The following is a 23,681-nucleotide window of genomic DNA, read 5'->3' on the forward strand; positions in this document are numbered from 1 at the left end:
TAGGGTTGGATGGCAGGGGACCAGCTGGAGAACGCTAGGCTGGGGAGGAGGGACAACTTCTAGACAACAGGAGATGGAGACAGGTCGGGATTCTTAGCAGGAGTCAGCCCCATCTTCTTTCTACCTGGCCTGCCCTCCTGATATGACCCATCTCCCACTACAGCTGGTTCAGGTGGCTGACATCTCCCACCACAAAGTTCTGCTTTGCTCTCCCTATATTTTACTTTGAGTTTCCGGTCCAGGATGAGGGGATGCAAATCCTGTTTGCCCAGACAACAGGCATGCCCTCATCTACTGTTCCTTTGCCATGACATGCTCTGCATGCGAGAGAGGATGGATGGGTCGAGGACAAGCTGTTTGAGACTGGCCCATGAGGACTAGCTTGGAAAAGGAGCCTGAACCCATCACACGGATTTGCTGGAATCCTAGCAGTGAGGAGGCAGATTGGCTATGGGACTTTGAAGAATGTGCCCTATATTGTCTGCCGTGTTATCTCATCACTTCAAGCTCTTCCTACCATCTGATCAGTAGACTCCAGCCACTGAAAGGGAAAGGGTTGGTTCAGACACTTGTGGGGAGGATCTGGGGTGAGTATCTGGGGCTGTGGGCTTCCTAACACAGGGAAGGTGATTGCAGGATGGGGTTTGTTGCCTAAGCAGACAAGAGCAGCTCAGCAGGGAAAGGTTCGGACACAAAGAGGTCCCTCCTGCTGGGACCCCAGACTGACCTTCTCACACAGCACAACCACTGCTCAGGCTTTTGGGGCCTCATTTTGTCCTTTCGCACATTACACTGCCATGGTGATGGGGCCCCCGTCTGGCTAAGCCTCATGGACTGGCTGATGCTGCATTCCCCAAACTCCCCTTGGCATTCTAAGGGCATAAAGGTGGCAGGATGGGGCCACTCAAACACCCTTTCTACAAAGAGAGAGACTCACGCATTAACTCACACACATGCAGACACTCCCCCTCCCCCGGCTTTTTCACACAAACACATCCACTAGCCCAGCACGTTGACTCTCATGCCACTACACACTCACCCCACCCCCCGATGGTCTCTCGCACACTCACTCAGATCCTTTTACACTCTCAGACAGAAGACTAGCTCACATCTACTCCCCTCTAGCTCCACAGTGTGGAAGCAGTGCCTAGCCGAGGAACAATTTTGCCACGCTCAGCTCCCCCCCGAGAGGGCAAGGGGAGCCATTTGGCACTACAGTCGGCAGATTACATGCCTGGCTCTTGGAAACACAGCGTAAGGGCTGCCTGAGTCCCAGAGAGAGGGGGAAAGGGTATACTGTGTGCATAGGGGTTAATTAACAGCTCAAAGGGTTGAGCTGCTGCCCATCCATCAAACTTGACGAGCAATAAATGATAATAACTAAAACACCAGCAAATGAAGCTTTACATGGAGAATTAAATTAAGTTCCCAGATACAGCCCTGACATGAGATAATAGCCATTCCTCAGCGGGAGGCCGCAGCTGCCCTAGTTACCACAGGAAATAATGACTTCGGGGCTGCGGCTTCCTCATGGTGTTAGCTTGGGTCACCTCATGAGGGGATGTTGAACACGCTCTGCGCCCAGTCATCCCGGCTGGTGTCAGTCCATCAGTTTCAAAGGAGTGACTTTGCATTGACACTGGTGTGACAGGGAGCAGAGGCTGGCCTTGTTGGGGAGCTGCTGGGAAATGTAAACCAATTTCTCAGTGGGGGAAAGGCTGGGAGAGGTTGTGTGGTACTCTGCCATTGGCTTCCTCCTCCGGTCATGACACAAGGGAGAAATTTGCACAGTGACCACAGAAAGCAGGAAGCGGAGGGGCTTACGGGCCTGATTTTCCTCTTGCTAACAGCAGTGTAAATCTGCAATGATTCCACCACACTAATGTAAGGGCCTGATCCGTCTCCCACGGAAGTCAACTGAAGTCTTTCTTGGCCTCTCAAGGGGAGCTGGATTGGGCCGTAGAAGTGAAGCTAGGCCCGTATGTTTTGTTTTGGGAGGAATGCAATCTCAGACCGCTCTGCCCCAGCCTGGTGCTGTCCCTGGGAATGGCTCCTTTCACCCAACTCCCTCAGGAACGTTCAGAGGTTAAAGGCTTTGGGGAACTGAAAGGTTTATTGGGAGAAAGTGTTAATACTAACGACCTGCGTACTGCTGCACTCCAGCGTAGGCTTGTTGCAAGGGGTCTGCTGCAGTGGGGCTCTGTGCTGTGGAGACAGAAGAGAGAGAGAGAATAAAGGCATTAAAATATCACGTTCACACGGGCTTTCTCTCTGCTCAAGTGTTTTGGGTGCGGGATGGATTAACCAGGAGACAGAAACCCACAAAACAGGTGCGGCATGTGCATCCCACACAATAAATTACACCACGTTTGTTTTACCTATCCATGAAAGAAAAAAGATTTTGTCAGCCTTTTGTGGGGGAAAGGGAGGGAATGGGGGTCTGAAACGGAACAGAGCTAAATAGCTTTTGGTCCTGAAAGTGGGATGGACTTTTCATAAGAGATGTTTCTCCAGAGAGTTCTGCTATTTATGCATTCCTACCATGAGAACCCATCTTGTGGGATTTTGGGACTTCTACCTTGTGCTGCCTGGCAAAACGTGACTCCAGATATGCGTAGGTATACATGATTTATCTAGTTTGCAGCAACACTGCACACATCAATTGTTCTTAGGCTCAGCCCCACTCCCTGATCCTCGAGAGACAAACCTTTCTTCATTCCCCTCTGGAACGTCTCTCATTCCTCTCCCGGAAGTGGAGAGAGGTACAATAATAAAAGAAAAAACAAAGAAAGGAAGAGAATCCTTTCACAACCAGGCCTGTCCTTAATTTGTGGCCTCTAGCTTTAATGTTACTCAACCATAAGGGTCACAAGACAGACACCCGGGGGGTGGGGGGGTAGTGCACTGAGGCAAGAACCAAGGACTTGATGAGTCTCTACTTTTTCTTACATACAATGCATGTGTCAGGGTGAGGAGCTGTACGTGGGAGACAGAAGGTGTGAAATGAAAGGAAGAGCCTGGATTTGGAGGACACGTCATTATTTTCCTTCTAATAGTCAGCACTAGAGATGGTCCTGAACCAATCCCAAACTTGGGAGACAAATTTAGAGTCCTGGAATTTGTGCCCTTCTCTAACTACACCATTTATCCAACTTATTATTACTACTATTTATTTGTGTTATTTAGCACCTCAGGGCCTCACTGTGCCAGGAGTTGTACAAGCACAGCACAAAAAGTCCTTGCCCCAACAAGCTTATAATCTTAGCACAGAACAAGAGATAACTGCTGGACAAGGACAGATGGGGAGCAGAGAGAAACAAAAACTCATTTGCTCTCTGAAGCCTCCCAGGGCCCTTTTCAAAATTTTGCTTAACCCGCTGTGGAAATGTAACCACCTCTGTGGCAGAATACAGTGGCTGTTTCAAAAGGCACAGCAAGGCTGGCCAACAGTTTTAGAAGAGGAAGCAGCCAGTCTCTGGGTAAGCCAACTAGTCCCCTTCCTGGCTTCAAAGGGCATTTTCTTTCTACATAAACCTCCCTCATGCTCTCCTAAAAGTGTTTGTTTTTGTGAAACTTTGAAGTTTAGTTCAAGTACAGCCAGAGCTGGTAGGTTTTTTTTTTTTCTCCCTTTCCCCTCTGGTTGATGAAAAAAAATGTTGGATAAGCTCTTTCTTTATCTGCAGCCATAAAATATTTAAAGCAAAGCTTGACTGAACCTCCAGTCTAAATGTCACCTTGGCCCTAATATTTCACTTCTTGTTATGAGTTTAATTTGTATTTATTGGTGCTGTACAGTTTTACATTTATGTGGCCCCTCCAGGCTTTGTACTTTTAAGACAATCCCTTAGGAGCAGCTACTTCCACCCTCCCCTGTCTCCTTTCACTGAGAATGGAGGTGTGGCTGCAGGCAAGGGCTCAGATGGCGCAGTCGACATGGAGGTCTCGCAAGAAAGTCTGGTTGCCCCTGCTAAGGCTAAGGAGAGACACTGAATGTGTGATAGGGAGGAGTACAGGCCGGCTCTTATCGACCCACTGAATTTTGAGAGAGTGCAGTAGCTGCCCCGTGTGTCGCCCTTGCCATCTGATTTGAGCCTAAGTGTCGAAGAACAATATTAACCATAATGGAAGTCATCCTATTTGACTCGCCTCACCAGGGCTTGGGACAAGGGCAGAGGCAAATTGCACATCTCTTAGAGGGTAGAAACGGACTCTGGCCAGCTCTCAGAGTGAGTTTGAAGGATTTCTTTGACTGGTTGGGCTGCAAGAATGGGTCATGTGAGTAATGGCTTAGCGCAGGGACCAGTGTCAAGATTTACGGGAGCCAGCTTTGCCACAGACTGACTGAGGACAAGTTTCTAGGATGGGTCTACATTGAGATGTAAGGCAAGGGTTAGCATAGCTTGAGTTAGCAGACCCAGGTTTGATAACCTAGGGCTTGAGCAGCTACACTCATTTATAACCCCATCTTAGGAATTGCTGAACCCTGGGTCTCAACTGGGGGCTCCAGGGTCTATAGTGCATTATGGGGCCCAACTCCAACCATCTATGTAGCAGACTTCCTCGCGCTGTCCCAAAATGTGTCCACTTCAGCCCTTTGTTTGTGGTGCAGTGTAGGAAAACTTCTTGACTGCCCACCAAACTTGACTGTCCAGAGGACAAAGAAAGTCGGCCTGTGGGATTCTTTTGGTGGACTCCCAGCCCATGAGTCCAGTGGGGCTGTGTCTACATTGCAAAGCAATAGGGCTGGAACCCTGGATCCCCGATTGACTCAGGCTTAGGCCCGTGGGGTCCTTGGAACCCTGAGTCCAAGCCCCAGTTAGCCCAATTTATGTGTAGACAGAATGGGGGTTAGGCTTGAGGCTAAGTTCAAATCCGGGGCTTACATCGCAGTAAGTTCATACAGTACACTGTAGTCTTAGACTAGGCTTCTGCACATGGTTTTGCCCAACCCTCCTACCATCCACACACAACTTTCAAGAACATGCTAGTTTGTGCTTTGAACCCATGCTCAACTACATGGCTGAAGGTAGGGTTAAAGTCCGAGTTGTGCTTTAGCTTGGGCTGGAACCATCCCATTTTGCAGTGAGGACACAGGCAAGATCACGCGAGTCCTGATGGTCCTCCACTGCCTTCCCACAATTCCCCCTGAGGGAACAGACAAGCTCTCCTGTAATTGACAGAATTGCCTGGGAAAGAATCCTAGAGTGTTTCAGCATAAAGAACCAAGGGCTATGCCCCGTGGCATGCCCTGGGCGAGTATAGAGGGCACAGTTGTGGGACTGTGCCTAGCTGTGGGGATGCTCACACCTGGGCTAAGTTAACCTGAGTGCTTAGCTGCAGGTTTCGATCACCCAGGCTAATGGTGCAGTGCAGAAGTACCCTTAATTTATACATACCTGAGTTTATCTATATGTAAAACGGGTAAGTACTGTGTTATCATAACATTCATTTCCCCTTCCAAATATAGTTTAGTCCATGCCTTGAGTGCTAGGTGAAACCTCCCAGTAATAACAAAGCCTTGTGACCACCAGAAGATCTCAAGGTGCCAATTACAACACCATCTCCCCTCCTGTGTGCTGGATAAATATTTGGAGTACAGCTAGCTGGAAAAATTCCAGAGAAACATTTTTTTTGTCGGAATTTGCTGATGAATCAAAATAGAAACACTTTGCAGAGATGGCTCAGTTCTGACAACATTCCTTCAGATACCAGGCAAAGCTCTGATAAAACCTGCTGTCTTGCCCAGCAGGCTGCTGGAAGGAGGTGGGGGGGGGCATAGGCTTCCATTTATATGGACTTCTCTGTGTTGGGGACCCTAGAGCTTCCAGGATCTGTGGATCCAGGGCAGCTGGCCAGGGACCCTACATCTCCATCCCCTTTCATGGAGAACTTTGAAATTTGTAGTTTGGTTCCTAATCGGAACAAAATCAGACTTCGAGCTACCTAAATCCTCAGCTCCATGGAATTATCTTTCTCTACCCTACTGTAATTTGGAGCCTCCTTTTATAAAAGTACTAAGGCACAGAGAGGCTCATGATGGCTGGCTCTTGCAGAGATGACAAACTCTGGCAGCCTTACTGAATCTCATCCTCATCTCTGACAATTAGACTTTGTCCACTACTCAGTGGCGGAGGTAGGAACACTAGCAGGCTTCCGGAGTCCTAGGTCCCTCGGTCTGTCTCTAGCATCCGTGGGAAGCCCACCTAGCCTATAAGCCACATTCTCATCATCAGGGCCACAGCAATCCACTTAGGAAATTTAATTTTAAATTACTTTTAACCTTTTAAGATTAAATATTAAAAAACAGCAACATGTTTTATTTAAAGGGTTTGGAACAACAGGCCCCTAAATGTAGCTCTGGGCCCTTCCACGCAAAGCTTTTACAGCTTGTAATTTCCCTCTGCCTTTAGGAGACTTGTCACATGGGCGTTATCTAACCGTAAAGCTGTGGGTTTCTCACTTGATGCTGATCTCTCCATGGATCATGTGGAGAATTCCCCCTGGCCCATGGGAAGTTTCCCTATCTATTAAAGTAGGCTTTGGATCAGGCCCTGGAACGTTACTGACAGGTAAGGACAGGGCCGGCTCCAGGCCCCAGCACGCCAAGCGCGTGCTTGGGGCGGCATGCCGCGGGGGGCGCTTTGCCGGTTGCTGGGAGGACGGCAGGCAGCTCTGGTGGACCTCCCGCAGGCGTGCCTGCGGAGGGTCCGCTAGTCCCGCAGCTCCGGTGGAGCATCCACAGGCAGGCCTGCAGGAGGTCCACCGGAGCCGTGGGACCGGCGAGCGGCAGAGCGCCCCCCGCAGCGTGTCGCCGTGCTTGGGGCAGCGAAATGGCTAGAGCTGGCCCTGGGTAAGGAAGTTACAGGATTCTAATGCTTTTGCCTTACTGCTGGCACCTGGGCATAAGCTCATCTCCAGCCATTCTGTACAGACCTGCCAGGCAGGGAGTGGTGTCACAGTGAGAGCCAATGCCCTGTATCTCCACACTAGCAAAGCTTGGGGCTCCGGTAACCATAAAACCAGCTTCATTCAGTACCTCATTCCTTGCTCAGACCCTTGGGAAAAGATGATGAGGCTGAAGATTGGTAGTGTAATGATTCCCCTTGCTGAATCCTAATCTGTGGGGTTGAACCTGTGACTGGTGGATCTGAAAGCTTCTAGTGCTTGAGCTAAAGGACTCAGCTTCCTTAGCTCAAAAGCTGTAGCAGATTCATAAAGCTCTCAGCACAGAGTAGGCACTAGAGGGAGACAGAGTCATGCTGTGTTAATGTGTGTTGCAGCCAGCTTGTATCTCAATTTACCTAGAAGTGAAATGAAACAGGAGTTAGGATTTAAGATGGGCCTGAGCGACACAGTTGAGATCCAGATCCAAACTTTCCCAGAGTTTGGTTGTGTTTGGATCCTGGGTTTTGGCTGGGGTTCACAGCGCTAGTTAAAGTTCAAAGTGAAGGGGATGTCAATTAATTCTCTGTGTCCTAACATAGAAGTGGGTGCAGGGATTTGTTTTATCACTCACCACATACGTGCCCATTAATACATGATACACATTTTACAGGGGCTAGTCCCAGGGCATCCAGCATCCTTTCGTACTGGCAGGGTTCAGCTGTGGTAATTCGTGGCATTTCCCCTTCCCTTTCTGCATGACCCTCTTCTCTTTTCTGTAGCGCTATCTTCTCCTTTAAAAGCAAACTTAAGCTGAAGTGAGCCTGGCGCAAGGCGTTGGACTGACAGCACTGGAAAATGAGAGGCCAAATTCAGAGATGTTGCACACAAAAGTGTAAGTTAGACACCCTTGCAAACAAACTCCATTGCTGTCAGACTCGCATAGCTCTTACACCCATTCTGCCGATGTGCCAGGGCAACTTACATGCTGAGGATCTGGAAGGTGGTGTCAGAACAGGAGAGAGGCTACTGTTTACAGCTGATCTCAAAAGGCCAGATTGCTGGTGGAGGTCGCTTTAGCTCTGCTGAAGCCTCTAGAGCTACGCTGATGTACAGCGGCTGAGGATCCAGCCCAGTCAATGCAAGAGAAAGGTGCACTGTGCAAACAGATGTTAGTAGTAACTTTGGCTGGCAGCTCAGGGCAAGAGCCTTATCCCTGGACAGGAGACTGCAGGAAGAAGATTGCCTCGATATTAATTTGATCATTTCCATATCTCTACGGGAAAAGTCCTGCTCAGATACAATCATCTCTTTGCAAGATGACCCTGGCCAAGATGACACAAGGTGACCACAGCAGATAACCTTCCATAAACCTGGAGACATAAAGCAAGCCAACGACCTACTTTACGACCATAAATATAAATTTAACGAAGGCAGCACTTATTCATTAGGCAGAAGTCAAGAAACGACTCCCAAGTCCTTCAAAGAAGTAGATCTGTTAATGTCACTTTCTGAATCCTCTGCCCAATGCCAAAAAAACCCAAGGATGACTTCCCAAAGTCAGCATGAAATCCCAGCACTTTAAAATAAAGGCCAGGAAGCTTTCATACTAGTGTAACATTTATCTGCTTTTTAAAGGGACACCCAGCTGCTTTTAGGCCCAATATTTAGCTTCCCTAGGAACATTCGGGGATGATGGTTACAGAATCTAAAATGTTTTCTTAAAAAGAAATTCAGTGAAAATAGTGCTTTGAAAAAGATGTAATAAATGTCCCATTCCTCCTGGGACATCAGCAACTCAAACACAACAGCTGCAATTTAGCCAGTGTCTGGGTAACCAAAAGGTGAAACTGACTACATACAAAAAGGGCTGTATACTGCTCTCTTATATATCAGGGTAAATCAGCAGGAGCTGAACTGAAGTCAATAGAGTTACACTGGTGCAGATGAGATGATGACGATTAGGGCCTGATCCAGCTCCCATTGAAGTCAATAGGAGTCTCTCCAGCTCCCATCTTCAGTGGGATTTGGATTGGGCCCTGAGGTCCAAAGTATCCAGAGTATTGTAGTTTCACTGTCCTAGCTCAAGTTTAAACACATACAGCATACAGGCTACCAAGCAAATGTTATTGCTGAAATCCATTCAGTTTGATTTAAGAGAGGTCTTTGCGCCTGAGATGTGGAGCAGAATTCAGCAAAGAACTGATTTTTCAGTTCAGGGACTGAATTGAAATATCTGAAAAAAAAATTGGTTTAGTTCAAAATAAAACAGGTTTTTCTGTTTTCCCCCAAAATGAAAAAAAAATGGTTTTGAGTGGAATGAAACATTTTGTTTCACCCCAAATGATTCCCTCCCCCCCTTTGTTTCATTTTGAGATTTTTTGGGTTTTTTTCCCTCACACTTTTTTGGGAGATTGTTATAAATTAGCTACATATCTATATGAAATGCCGTTGCCAAACGAAAAGTCAAAATGTTTCATTTCAATAGGGCTAAAATGAATCCTTTTGACTTAAAAAAAAAATCCTATTCTGTTTTTGTCTGAAACTAATTGCTGAATCTGACCCGAACTGATGACTAGTTTTTCTGCCCCAAAAAATTCATTTTTCAATGAATTTACTATTTCTCAAAAAAAAATAAAATTCCCCCGGCTGTATTGCTGAGCACCGTTAGGTTGCCCTAACAGAGCTAGTGATTTCCCTTCCATGGACCTAGGGCAACTTTCTCTGATATCGCCGTTCTCTGCCTCAAAATGGCCAACAACATCAAGCACCAGGAATTCATTTCATTCAGTCTGTTTTTCTGTCCTTTGCACTGTCATGCCTTATCTATATTATGAGGTGCTATTGCCTCCGTCTGTGGCTTTGAGACCTTTCGTACAGCCTTGTCGAAACTTGTCAAATAACTCAGCGAGCAGAGCTAAGACAGTGTCACCTCTCACAGGGTTCTAGAAAGGTGGCTACTGAAAGTGTGTATTTGGGGTTGAGTATGGTGAAGCATGCGGGTAGGGTCAGAAAAGAAGGCCACACTGTTACCCACTTTTCAGTTTAGAAGGAAATAAAATAATCACAAAAAGAAAACCCTCTGCAAGGTCAGGATCAAAATAAATAAATAAATAAACGAGTGGGAGGACTCTAGTCACCTTCTCCTTAAATCCAATTTAAATCACTCTCTACAGCCCTAATCTATATCCATAATTATATCATTTCGTACAACAAGCTTGCGAGAGGTCTTAAGAAATTTATGTAGATTAAAATTCATGGGTGCCATAGTACGGATTCCATATTATTAAGATTGATTAGGACAGCTGATGCTGTGATTAAAGAAGCCAGCGTTTACTGTTGTAATTAATTAGGTATTCAGACACAACAATAACTGCAATAACAGAAAAAATGTGCTGATCCGGCAGAAAACAATGACCGATCCTGTGCTCTCTGGTCTCGTTTCGCCTTACAGGGGCAGGATGCCGTGCTGTCAAATGCATGCTATCCCATCTGCCATGCCCTCCACACCACGAAACTCCTCACGAGACCCAGGGGACCTATTCTTTTGGCTTTTCTCCTGCAGGGATGAGAATCCTTGTCACTATTCACATGGCAAGTTCAGAGTATGGTCACGTATGTTCAAAATAGAAAAATGAAGGGGTAAGAGGCCCCCACCTGCTCTAAATTAATAACTTGCCTCTGGGAATTCTTATCTTTACTCGCTGTTTGACTTATGGCAAAGCCTGTGTGCCCTAACTGAGATCAGGGCCCCACTGTGGAATATGCTTTTCAAACACACCATGAGCCCCACACTAAACAGACACAGCCCTACAGGGTCTGTCTACACAGCCCACGGCAGGATCCTCTGACTGTGGGTCAACAGATTTGGGTAGGCAGGGCTTGTGCTACAAGGCTAAAAATGACAGTGTGGCTTGGGCTGGAGCTCGGGTTCTGAAGGCGAAGGGGGAGAGGAGTGTGCTTCAGAGCCCCACATTCAGCCTGAGACACAACTTAAAAGCACTGTCCATGCAGCTGTTTTTAGCATAAGCCCCCACTAGTCGACTTGGGCTCGGAGACCCACTGCGGCAGGCGGCTACTGGCTAGGATGACCAGACAGCAAGTGTGAAAAATCGGGACAGGGATGGGGGGTAATAGGTGCCTATATAAGAAAAAGACCCCAAAATCGGGACTGTTCCTATAAAATCGGGACATCTGGTCACCCTACTACTGGCTGTGCTGACATACCTAAGGAGTCTAAAAGACACGCCTTGACTGGTGGATGAGAGACACAAGCAGGCCTGGGCACAGGGCGGGAGAGACAGGGTAAGAGATATCCCAGGATGGGGGCAAATCTGAACCAATCAGGAGCAGTGAGCCCAGCTTGTCACCTGCCTAACCATTATTAGGCTGCAGTTTCCTGTAGAGGAGAGTGCTGATGAGGGACTGGAAGGAGGACAAAGTGAGGGCTTTTTCCAGATTCTGACTGGGAGCTTTTCGCAAGTGTAAGAGGTGGGGTAGGAGAGAATGCCAGAGAACCTGGTGGAAAATGAGAGAATCAAGAGAGCCAGGATGACACCCTAGGCAGAGCACAGCAGGGAATCAACCTGGCAGTGAGATATGAGGGTGGATATGTGTGGCTGTAGCCAAGGTACAAGATGATCTTGGGTGACAATTTTGGCAGGTGTGAGCAGATTTGGGCTGCATTCTCCTGGGAAAGGTTTAAAAGTGCCCTCTTAACAACTGTGTGAGTGAAGGAACCATGAAGGGTGCTAGTTGTGATATCCTTTCCCTGCATGGTGATCCTGCCAGGTTCACAACACGCCTCCAAAGAAATCCTGCTGGAGTCATACTCTGAATCTCCATGCTTTTTTCCCCATGCCACAGGGTGTCCCATGTAGCTGGTGACCATCCTGCCTGTGTGTTTAATCCCACCCCTCCAGGGCTTGCCCTCAAGGCTTTTTATGTTGATTTCATTCTGCCATGTGGCTTTAATGCATTTATAGATTGACAGATTCTGAGGCCATAAGGGATTACTGTGATCATCTGGCCTCCTATATAACACAGGCCATAGAATCTGGAGATATTTAAGAGTAGGTTAGATAAATGTCTATTAGGGATGGTCTAGACAGTATTTGGTCCTGCCATGAGGGCAGGGGACTGGACTCGATGACCTCTCGAGGTCCCTTCCAGTCCTAGAGTCTATGAGAACATCCCCAAAATAATTCCCAGAGCAGATCTTTTAGAAAAAACATCCAATCCGGTTTTAAAATGTGTCGGTCATGGAGAATCCACCATGACCCTTGGCAAATTGTTCCAAGGTTAATTACCCCCTCTGTCAAAAATGTAGGCCTTATTTCCAGTCTAAATCTGTCTCTTTTCAACTTCCAGCCTGGCATCAAACCCACAAAAGCTTATGCCCAAATAAATCTGTTAGGGTATGGCTACACTTGCAAGTGCACAGCGCTGCCGCGGCAGCGCTTTGAAGTGTGAGTGTGGTCGCAGCGCCAGCGTTGGGAGAGAGCTCTCCCCTCCCAAGTGCTGCATGTACTCCACCTCCCCGTGGGGATTAGCTTACAGCGTCCCTGCGCTGGGGCAGTGTTTACACTGGCGCTTTACAGCACTGTAACTTGCTGTGCTCAGGGGGGTGTTTTTTCACACCCCTTAGTCTTTAAGGTGCCTCTGGACTCCTCGTTGTTTTCGTGGATACAGACTAACAGGGCTACCCCTCTGATCTCTGTGTTATGTAAGAATGTGTTTAAGACCAGAGAGCCTATCCTAGATAAAGGGGATAAACAGGTTTGTCCTAGACAAAGGAATGGCAGTTTCCTTCAATTTACATATTAGCAGTAAACAAAGCCATCAAGCTAAAAGCAGAGGGGGCTATCCTGAGAATGCACTGGAAAGACAAGAATTAACATGCCTCCTGCACCCAACAGAAGGACAGGAGACTGAATACCCATGAGGCCTTCCTGACTTTTAGAACAATGATAATTCCTTTGGGAATATAAGGGCCAGAGGGAGCTGTCATCTTTTTCCTACACCTTAAGGAGACAAAGAAACCAAGTGATTTGTTCACTGTGATGGGTCCTGGCCAGTAAAAAGCCAGAAAGGATACTGTGGGTGAGAGAAACTATCTTGAACAAAGCCTCTATCTTGCTAGATTAGGTTTTAGACCTTTAGGGGGCGTGTTTTCATTTATTTGTAACCATCTCTACCTTTATCCCTTTTACCTGGTATCACTTAATCCATGCTCTTTTGTTAATAAACTTGTATTGCTTTCATTAGAAATCACCAGTGCTGGGTAAGTTGAGTAACCCGTGTGTCCTTCCAGGAAGCTGACAGGTTGGAATGTTTTACTGTCTCTGGAGAGGCAGGGCCGGCTTTATGAGCTGCAGGGCCTGATTCGAATACCCAGCGGCGGTCCGGGGCTTCGGCAGCACTTCAGCAGTGGGGGGTCCGCTCCGGGGCTTCTGTGGCAGCGAAGGACTCCCTGCCACTGAAAGGCTGCCGAAGACCCCCTGGAGCGGGGCCCTCTTAGGTGCAGGCATGGGGCCCTCTTAGGCGTAGGGCCTGATTCCAGGGAATCGGTCTAAAGCCGGCCCTGTGGAGAGGCAGCAACTTTCTCTGTGAGGGCCCAGTGAGAGGGCCTGGTCCCTGCAGTAGGATGCTTTTGGGGTGGATTCAGAGCTGCAAGAGTACTAGCAGCAGCCTGCCAGGAGTAACCAGGTTGGGCAAAGCCAGGGTGAGGTTTGTGGGTTGCTGGCAGACTGCTGGGGTCAGAGCTCTGGACCAAAGCTGCACAGCTACAAGACACCCAGGGTTACAAGGCAGATGGCTACTGACCCCCTTACAGGCCTGGGTGAATCCCCAAACATCATGCATGGAGACTTTCCTTTGCATCATATGGGGAAAGCATGGGTTGTGAGAGACAAAGTGCATGATTTCTAGCCCCACTGTCATCCATTCAGCTGTAGCCTAACCAGTAACAATGGCATCTACGTGGTTCAGTAGCAATGGATCAGAATGGCTGCCTAAAGTAGGTTTGAAGGGCTCATTTGAATAATTCATGGGTCCATAACATGTTCCCCCTACGTATTGTCCTTGAGTATAAACGCTATCTAGCCCAGAAAGGGGGCAAGCAGAAACTTGATCACTAAGATGCAGGGCAAGAGGCCTATGATAAAATTTTCAAAAGCAGTTATGTGAGTCAGGAGCCTCGGTCCCATTTTCCAAAGTGACACCGTATTTGTGCATGAGAACTAGTGACAGAACGTGACCTGTCTGGATTTACTGTATACAGCAGAGCTATTAGTAACAGAGGAAAAGGGATTAATGGTCACTACCCGAGGCCAACTTCTGCTGTCCATTACGCGGTATAAATCCAGAGTAATTCCACTAGGGTCACAGGCTGCAATGGAGAACAGAATCTAGCCCATAAAGTGGTCAGTATCTTTCTTATTACATTTCTTACACGCCTGTAAATGAAGCATTGAGCCCTCAGCTCTCATCTCAGCTGGTAAGGCTTTGCCGGCCGACTGCAGTCCCTGTCACCACTGTTAACCCAGAGCCGGTGAGCACGCTGCGGTTGCTGTGACGTTGCTCACAATGTTGTGGTACAAAGGATTAGGCTTTTGCTCCTGCTATAAGTTATGAAACACCGCCGTGTTCAGTGGCGCTCTGAACTGAGATGCCGAAAGGCCAAAGGGCTGTCAGATAAAATTAATGCAACTCCCCAAATGGCCTGAGGTTAGTGTAAAGGGAAGGAAAATATTAGTTCCCTGGATGGAATCCCTAAGGGTATGTCTACATCTACAATTTTGCAGCGCTGGTTGTTACAGCTGTATTAGTACAGCTGTATAGGGCCAGCACTGCAGAGTGGCCACACTTACAGCAACCAGCGCTGCAAGTGGTGTTAGATGTGGCCACACTGCAGCACTGTTGGGCGGCTTCAAGGGGGGTTCGGGGAACGCGAGAGCAAACCGCGGGGAAGGAGACCTGCTTGCGTGGAGGGGGTTCGGGGAACGCGAGAGCAAACCGCGGGGAAGGAGACCTGCTTGCGGGGAGGGGGTTCGGGGAACGCGAGAGAAAACCGCGGGGAAGGAGACCTGCTTCCCCGCGGTTTGCTCTCGCGTTCCCCGAACCCCCCTGCAAACCGTGGGGAAGGAGACCCGCTTGGGGAGGGATTCGGAGAACACCGGAGCAAACCGGGGAGAAGGAGACCTGCTTGATTACCAGAGAGGTATCCTCAGGTATGCTGGGATACCTGCTTATTCCACGGAGGTCAAGAAAAGCGCTGGTAAGTGTCTACACTTGATTACCAGCGCTGGATCACCAGCGCTGGATCCTCTACACCCGAGACAAAATGGGAGTACGGCCAGCGCTGCAAACAGGGAGTTGCAGCGCTGGTGATGCCCTGCAGATGTGTACACCTCCTAAGTTGCAGCGCTGTAACCCCCTCACCAGCGCTGCAACTTTGTGATGTAGACAAGCCCTAACTGTGAGAGAATCTCAGAACAGTGAATTCTGGCCAGGCTTGGCAGGTGTGAGAGCAGGGCAAGCTTGCCTGCAGCTGACAGATCTGCAGTGGTATTGCCTGGGATCCGTTGGTAGGTCACAACAGCACAGTGCTGTGCAGCTGCAGGCACGGAGGCTGAGAACACACCCTTGACAAGCAGTATTTTCAAAACCATCTCAAACACGGTGGGTTCAAAAGTTCGACCTGAACTTGAATGATATTGGGTTTCTGTCCTCTGCCTGCCCAGGAGGAGAGAATGGTAAAAAGGAGCAAGGGAGGAGAAAGAAAAAGAAAGAGGTTTTCTTTCCAGATGTGTGTGCTGCACCTACTGTGGCTGCAATCTCTGGGTTTTGTTTTTCAGTTTTTATTTAATAAAAATGAACAGAGAAAAAAATTCAATGAAAAATCAAAGGAAGGCAAATACATGATGCCTTTGTGTTTCAAAGAGAGTGGTTTTTTGGTGGAATCATAGAATATGAGGGTTGGAAAGACCCTCAGGAGGCCATCTAGTCCAATGCAGGACTAATCCCCAGACAGATTTTTTGCCCCAAATCTCTAAACAGCCCTCTCAGGAATTGAACTCATGACTCTGGGTTTAGCAAGTGAATGCTCAAACCACTGAGCCATCCCTCCCCCTAGTTTATGTGTGACAGACAGATAGAGGAGGTGTCTGGGGATAGAGAGTGTGACAAAGTTCCTCCTCTACCTTGGTGGGTCCTGCACCTTTTGGCAGATTTGCTCACCTCAGTGATCTTTCCCACAGTCTGGATGAACTCCTCCTGTGTCTGATCAGGAGTTGGAAGGTTTGGAGGGAACCCAGGCCCACCCTCTACTCCAGGTTCCAACCCAGGGCCCTGTGGACTGCAGCTGTCTATAGTGCCTCCTGCAACAGCTGCATGACAGCTGCAACTCCCTGGGCTACTTCCCCATGGCCTCCTCCAAACACCTTCTTTATCCTCACCACAGGACCTTCCTCCTGGTGTCTGATAATGCTTGTCCTCCTCAGTCCTCCAGCAGCACACCCTCTCACTCTCAGCTTCTTGTGCCTCTTGCTCCCAGCTCCTCACACGCACTTCCTCTCCTCTGGCTCCTCCTCACCTGACTGGAATGAGCTCCTGTTTAAACTCAGGTGCCCTGATTAGCCTGCCTTGATCGGCTGCAGGTGATCTAATCAGCCTGTCTGCCTGAATTGGTTCTAGCAGGTTCCTGATTACTCTAGTGCAGCCCCTGCTCTGGTCACTCAGGGAACAGAAAACTACTCATCCAGTGACCAGTATATTTGCCCTCTACCAGACTCCTGTACCTCACTGGTCTGGGTCTGTCACAATAGATAGATGGGGTGTCTGGGGATAGATAGATAGGCTTCATGAGTAATGGAATTTACATTGATTCTGACACTCCGGACCACATGTATCTAAAGATAGCGGTTGTTCTCTGTTTTGCTATTTTCATGCAAGGAAGGCAGTGGGTCAAATTCTGCCAGATGTTACAATGGTATAAACCCACAATGGAATTGTTCAGCATTTACAGAAGAGTAACTGAGAGCTGAATTGGGTAACAAAGTGCTATATACGCTGCTAAATAAATAATAAATGTTCCTGGACATTTTTGTGCCAGACTTGTACTGTAAACCAGAAGCCGTGAAAGCTGGGAGGCGAGATGTTTGGGGCTGTGAACATATGTATCAGGGGAGATTGTGTTTGTTTCCTGTGCAATCTATGGGTGTAGAGGTGGTTACATACGCTGTTTTAGAATTTTATTACAATTGTTGTATATGGAACCATAGAACCACAGTGCCAATATCAGATATTTCAGAGGAGGGTGGAAGTTATCTCTTAATGGATAACGATAGAATAAACTGCTGAACTCTGAAAGTTTCTTCCTAACCTAGGCAGCTGGCTTCAGGCATGAGGGTTTGTGTCCTTCCTACGTTTTTATCCAGTCTAATATAACTGTAGATGTTCTCATTATCCATATAAGTGTCTAATCCTCTTTTGAGTCCTGCTAAGCTCTTGGCCTCAATAATACCTCATGGCAATGACTAAAGTTTTAGAAATTGCACAGAGCCTGAGACAAGTACAGAGAGGAAGTTGGAAGCAATACACACAATAAAATAAATCAATCCTATTTTGGGAATGCTTGGATCCAGGCTTGTTCTCTGGGCCCATCTCAAGCTGAGACAAGAAGCACTGAAACCGTAGGCTAGGATTTGACCCACTGAGATCTCTGGAGAAATGTCTGATTGACTTCAATGAGAGCAGGGTTAGGCAAAGGCAGATTGGTAATATTCTGCAATTTCCATAGCAAAGAGATCCACAGAGCACAGATAGTGTTCAAAGTTTTTCCATATCATATTGTTTGAATGTCGCTCCTCACTAGCTGGAATTGGCCAGCCTGGGAGCGATTTTGGTTTCTAAAATATCTCCAGCCGAAAATATTTTCATCTTTTAAATAGAGCTGGTGGGAAAACAAGAAGTCAGTTTCGTGAAAAATGTGCAGGTTTTGGAATGTGATTTCTTTCCCCATTGGAATGAAACTGAGACCCTTTTGAAATATTTTAGCAAAAAACAAACAAACAAACAAAAAATAACTCTCTCTTGCTCGCTGTCTCCTGATTTGACCAGAAATTCCAACCTGGAGCTGAGAAATCCTTCCCAATGAAAGTTTCATGGACACTGATATGTTTCTGCGAAACATTTCGGTTTTGATAAATGCATTTTCTGATGCAAAATGTTTTGTCGAAAAATTCATGGCTAGATCTAGCTTTAAGCTTTGGATTTTGTGAAACTTGGTTGAGTTCCAGAAAACTATTTTCCCTTAATGTAAGCCCTGAGTTTTCCCAGGTAAAAGAAATTAGAAATCTATTTCTCTAAGTAGCCAGAGGCCTGGGCTAGGCAAACAGTAAAGATCCTGATTTGAAAGGAATTCTTACCAGGGAATAAAACAATATTAATAAAAACCCGCCATGAAGCAGTTATGCCAGGGTTGATCACAAAGGCCTGATCCTGAAAACCTTCCTTGTTAGTCCAGTTGGACTAACGTGGGGAATGGTGGTAGGTTGGACCCCTTTAGTATTTATAACTCAAAAGGCCTAATCAAATCATTAGTCCAATTATTGAAGTTAAATGAAGGTGAATTTCACCTAGTACTACTAGGAATTGTAACTAAAAGTGAGTGGCATGCACTGCCTCAGATTTTAGGTGTTTGTGCAATCATTCCCTTTGCCTGGATTCACATATCTTGAGCTTCAGTTTGAGGGTTTGAATAAGCCCCCAAACTTACACAAAATTGGACAGATGGATGCCACCAACTTTTACCCAGTCTCACACATAGGTGGCAAGTTTGTAGAAATTTTGGTGGTCCCCAGAACCCACCCCCCAACTCCGCCCCCCAACTCCGCCCCCACCTGCCTAAGGGTCTGGGAGGAGGCGTGGGGGAGGAGGTCTGGGGTGCAGATCTGGGCTGGGGATTAGGGTGCAGGAGGGGTGCAGGGTGCAGGCTTTAGGATGGAGTTTGGGTGCTGGGTGCAGGCTCCGGGCTGGGGCAGGGGGTGGATGTGCAGGAGGGGGTGAGGGGTGCAGGCTTTGGGATGGAGTTTGGGTGCAGGCTCTGGGCTGGGGGTGGGGGCAAAGGAAGGGGTGAGAGGTGCAGGTTATGGGAGGGAGTTTGGGGGTGGGAAGGGGTGTGTGGGAAGGGGGAGGGAGTGCACCCTCTGGGAGGGTGTTTGGGGATAGGAGGGAGTGCAGGGCTGAGGGCTATGGGGCTGAGGATGAGGGATTCAGGAGGGGGCTCAGGGCTGGGGCTGAGGATTAGGGTGTGGGGGGATGAGGGATCTGGCTGAGGATGAGGATTAGGGTTCAGGGAGATGAAGGGTTCATGATGCGGGGGCGCTCAGGGCTGGGGCTGAGGATTAGGGTTCGAGGGGATGAAGGTTCTGGCTGGGGCTGGGGATGAGGGGTTCATGCTGCGGGGGGGCGCTCAGGGCTGGGACTGAGGATTAAGGTGCGGGGGGATGAGGGCTGTGGCTGGGGCAGAGGATCAGGGTGTGGGGGGATGAGGGCTCTGGCTGGGGCAGAGGATCAGGGTGCGGGGGGATGAGGGCTCTGGCTGGGGCAGAGGATCAGGGTGTGGAGGGATGAGGGCTCTGGCTGAGGATGAGGATTAGGGTTCAGGGAGATGAAGGGTTCATGATGCGGGGGCGCTCAGGGCTGGGGCTGAGGATTAGGGCACGGGGGGATGAAGGCTCTGTCTGGGGATGAGGATTAGGGGCGTTGGAGAGGCTCAGGGCTAGGGCAGAGGGTTGGGGCGTGAGGTGAGGGCTGTGGGGCTGAGGATGAGGGGTTCATGCTGCGGGGGGGCGCTCAGGGCTGGGACTGAGGATTAAGGTGCGGGGGGATGAGGGTTGTGGCTGGGGCAGAGGATCAGGGTGTGGGGGGATGAGGGCTCTGGCTGGGGCAGAGGATCAGGGTGCGGGGGGATGAGGGCTCTGGCTGGGGCAGAGGATCAGGGTGTGGAGGGATGAGGGCTCTGGCTGAGGATGAGGATTAGGGTTCAGGGAGATGAAGGGTTCATGATGCGGGGGCGCTCAGGGCTGGGGCTGAGGATTAGGGCACGGGGGGATGAAGGCTCTGTCTGGGGATGAGGATTAGGGGCGTTGGAGAGGCTCAGGGCTAGGGCAGGGTAAGGGCAGCCTGCCTTGCCATTAGTGCAGGGCAGGCAGTAGGACCCCGGGGCAGCAGACAGCAGTTCTGCCGGGAATCGCTCTACTCCGGCAGCACGAGCAGGCAGGTCGGGCAGGGACGCGGAGCGGCGGGGTGGGGACACGCAGGGGGAGCGGTGGCAGGCGGGGGCTGGGACCTGCTCCAGGCAGGGACGCGGCGGGACAAAGGGGAGACCCGTGGCGGCCGGGGCTCGATCCAGGCAGGGCCAAGGGAGAGACCCAGTTCCAAATATTGCTGGAGCAGGGCACCCGGCCCTGAATATTCCTGGAGCCCGAGCACCGCAAATGTGTATAATCCGCCACCTATGGTCTCACATCAAAACCATAACCGAGCTTGGAGACCTTTAGAAGCTTTCCTGGGGCTTGGGCTGAGACTGGAGTTGGGAACGAGATTTGGAGACAGACAGATTTCAGGTACGTGAGTACAGAAAGGTTTCAACTGCTCCAGACATGACAGTGAGGGGACGACATAAATACACAGACTACCTAAAATGAGCAGTTAGACAGCTAGATCACCTCACCAAACTATTTCAAAATGACATTTTGTTTTGAAATTTAGCTAGATTTGAGAAAGCCAAAAAACAACAACAAAAAGAGTGTGTGTGTGTGTGTGATAGAAAAATCAGAAAAAGGAACAAAATGAAGCCCCAAATATTTTCATTTGACTCCAAATAAAAACATTTTTTGGATTTTTCAGTTCAGCCACTGAACTGAAATAACTGATTATTTGCTCAGCTCTGCTTATATCACCTAAGTCTTCTCCTCTCTCCAGCACATCAGTAAAGTTCCCTGCAAGGATAAGCTCACCTAGTCCAAGGGAATCGCCAAAATGGAAGGAGTGCTTTTTGCATCGCATGAGGCAAACTCATTGGCTGAAGTACTGACTCAGTGCTCAACTTTCTAATGGGATACATTAATCGCCACACACTGTAGGATAAAACATTTCTACACCAGCTGGTGCTTAGCGTTAATTAGTAACATTTATTTAAATCTTTTTTTTATTGTGTATAAAATGGCAAGAAATATGCAGCTTGAAGAGGGATGGATGGTTATGCCGAGATAACCGCACCTCAGAGAAATCTAGGTGCACAGGTGGGCCTCGTGAGATGTTGCTGCATCCTTGGCTTGGATGCGCCTAGTAAAACACCACCTCACATCTGGCGCCCTTTGTGCCAGCCATAGCACACAGGCCATATGCTGAATGCCTGTGGAAACTGGTCTAATGCCTCAACCCTAGGGGCGGTTTCTGCAGTGCAGGGTTGAGGCATATTTGTGGTGTGGAGCTGGACCTGTTCTGTGGATACATAAAGGATTTCTGTCTCCAGGGCTGTTAAGTGAGTTGAGCAGGGATACCGCTGGTGGATCAGTGAATGGCACTGATCCACCACGTGAAAGGCCTTGTGTAGGCTACTGCTACAGCACATGGGTTGCAACACAAGATGGACAGGGCAGGCTAGCTGAGTGCTGATCACACCCCATCCCATCAAGGCAGACTCCTACAGTGTCCTCCTTCCACAGTCACTCTTCTGCCCATAACTCAATTCAGGGAGGAGATCCAGAAGTGGGTGTGGTAAGAGACGTAGCTGATGACCTTCAGCTGAGCTAGGCTCAGCACAGCTCCTACAAGATCATCCAGGAACAAGCCCCCTTTTGTTGCATCTGGGAGAACTACCACACGTGCACCATGTTGGTTTCAGCTTGACCTGGCCGCACGTATGTGCAGGGTGGACACACGTGCCTGGGGCCGGCTCACCAGGTAAGATCTCCTGACCTTAGTGTTCAGCTACAAGGTAGCTCCCATGGCAGAGAGAAACACAATGGAGCAGGAAATTGTCGCTCAGAGAGAGAGGACGTATCAGATAAAGTTCTCAGGACTGGACCGTCTTAATAGGACGGAAACCAGCTGGGTCTTAGAATCAGGATGGTTTGGCTTACCTGGGTAAGGGTGGATGCCATTAGCGAACACAGCTTCTGCGGTGGGCTGCCCATTAGCCTGCGGTGGGAGGCCAGTGAAACCATTCACCCCGATTGGGGACGGGATGCTAGGCACAGCCGGTGCAGTGATGCCAGGAGGTGTGCTCCCACCTACAGGAAGGAAGTAAACAGAAGAAACAGCCTTAGGATGATGAATTCCACAGGTGCTGACCACACACAGTAAACCCAGATACTACTGTGATGAACACCAGAGGGACACCTATAGATAACATAATGAATGAAGGTCAAAATCATCTCACAATGCAATGGGGAGTTGGCATCATCACGGGTAAGACTGTGCAACAGTTGCTCATGCTGGGGAGCGCTTAACATGAGAAAGGTTTGCCCAAGTTTGTTTAACCCCAGGAGTGGGCTTCTCCTCCAGTGATTACAACCTTTAAACTAGATCCTCAGCTGGTGTCAACTGGCATAGCTCCAATGATGCTAAGGTCTGGCCTAATTTACTGGCAAACTATCAAGGCATTTTTTTCTAACCATTGTTTGGCCTCAGAGGAGAATTCTGAGTCCCACCTTCATACAGCAACTCATGTAATTTTGGTTTAATCTTGGAGACGTCAGCCTTCTGATCTTATTGAATCCAATGACTGGCCTATGGGCATGACTATCATATGATGGCTCTCCAGTTTCAGAACATGCTGGGTAGATGGCTAGTCCAAGATGGAAAAAAGAACAGCTACAGTTGGTAGCATTATAACAGTTACCCCCACAAGGACAGCGTTTCATTGGTGCAGTTTCACCCAACCCTGCCATGCATCTTGCAGTTCCGGCTGCACTGAGAGAGGCAGAAAGACCAATGGCTAAATTCAGGGGTGAGTCTTGCGTGCTGCCTACATTAGAGAAATAGGTGTACCAGTGATGAGCCCAATGCGGGTATGCAGCACCTATGTAAAACAAATTCAGCACTGCTAAGATTTAATCTCATAATTTAACAGAATAAGATGCATGGTTCTCATCTCTTCTTGACATCACTACATCAGTGTATTTGCACCAGATTAAGTTTTGCTAATGGAAACAGGACCTAAGGAAGTCCAGGGGAAGTTTAAATCTCAGCAGCCCCCACAACATGTAAATTACTCCAGCAGATGCCTTCCAGACTTTGCAAGACTCACACCCACTTAATGTGACCAGGTGGGTGAGGTAATATCTTTTACCTCTGAAAAAAAGCTCTGTGTGGCTTGAAAGCTTGTCTCGCTCTCTACCATGTACATTGGCCAAACCAGATAGTCTCTACACAAAGAATAAATGGACAGAAATCTGACATCAGGAATCAAAACATTCAAAAACCAGTAGGAGAACACTTCAGGCTCCCTGGTCACTCAATAACAGACTCCAACGTGAAGCTGCAGAACTGGAATTAATTTGCAAACTGGATATCACCAGATTAGGCCTGAATAAAGACTGGGAGTGGTTGGGTCATTACAAAACCTAAACTTAATTTCCCCAGTACTAATTTCTCCCTACTGTTACTCACACCTTTTTGTCAACTGTCTGTAATAGGCCACTCTCTTACCACTTCAAAAGCTTTTTTTCGTTCCTTGGTATCCTGCTGTTAATTGATTTATCTCATAAGACTGACCTCACACTTGG

At 48.4% G+C, this 23,681-nt stretch overlaps 1 protein-coding gene across 14 annotated transcripts in view; it reads right to left on the reverse strand.

The window, feature by feature from the left end:
• The window catches only part of CELF4 (CUGBP Elav-like family member 4), an 885,612-nt gene that overhangs the window by 75,970 nt on the left and 785,961 nt on the right, over positions 1–23,681 (reverse strand). For 10 of the 14 annotated variants that reach the window (XR_007773108.1, XR_007773107.1, XM_050943604.1 and 7 more), the window contains exons 8-9: positions 22,035–22,184; positions 2,140–2,205 (exon numbers count right to left, since the gene is read on the reverse strand). Coding sequence is in view for 12 of the 14 variants with exons in the window: in XM_050943604.1 (XP_050799561.1) it covers positions 2,140–2,205; positions 22,035–22,184 (216 nt within the window). In the remaining 2 variants the exon portion in view is untranslated. The remainder of the gene's footprint in view (positions 1–2,139; positions 2,206–22,034; positions 22,185–23,681) is intronic. The other 4 variants (XM_050943608.1, XM_050943610.1, XM_050943613.1 and 1 more) reach the window with 1 other exon arrangement.

This window comes from Gopherus flavomarginatus, chromosome 3 (assembly GCF_025201925.1).
Source record: "Gopherus flavomarginatus isolate rGopFla2 chromosome 3, rGopFla2.mat.asm, whole genome shotgun sequence".
NCBI lineage: Eukaryota > Metazoa > Chordata > Testudines > Testudinidae > Gopherus > Gopherus flavomarginatus.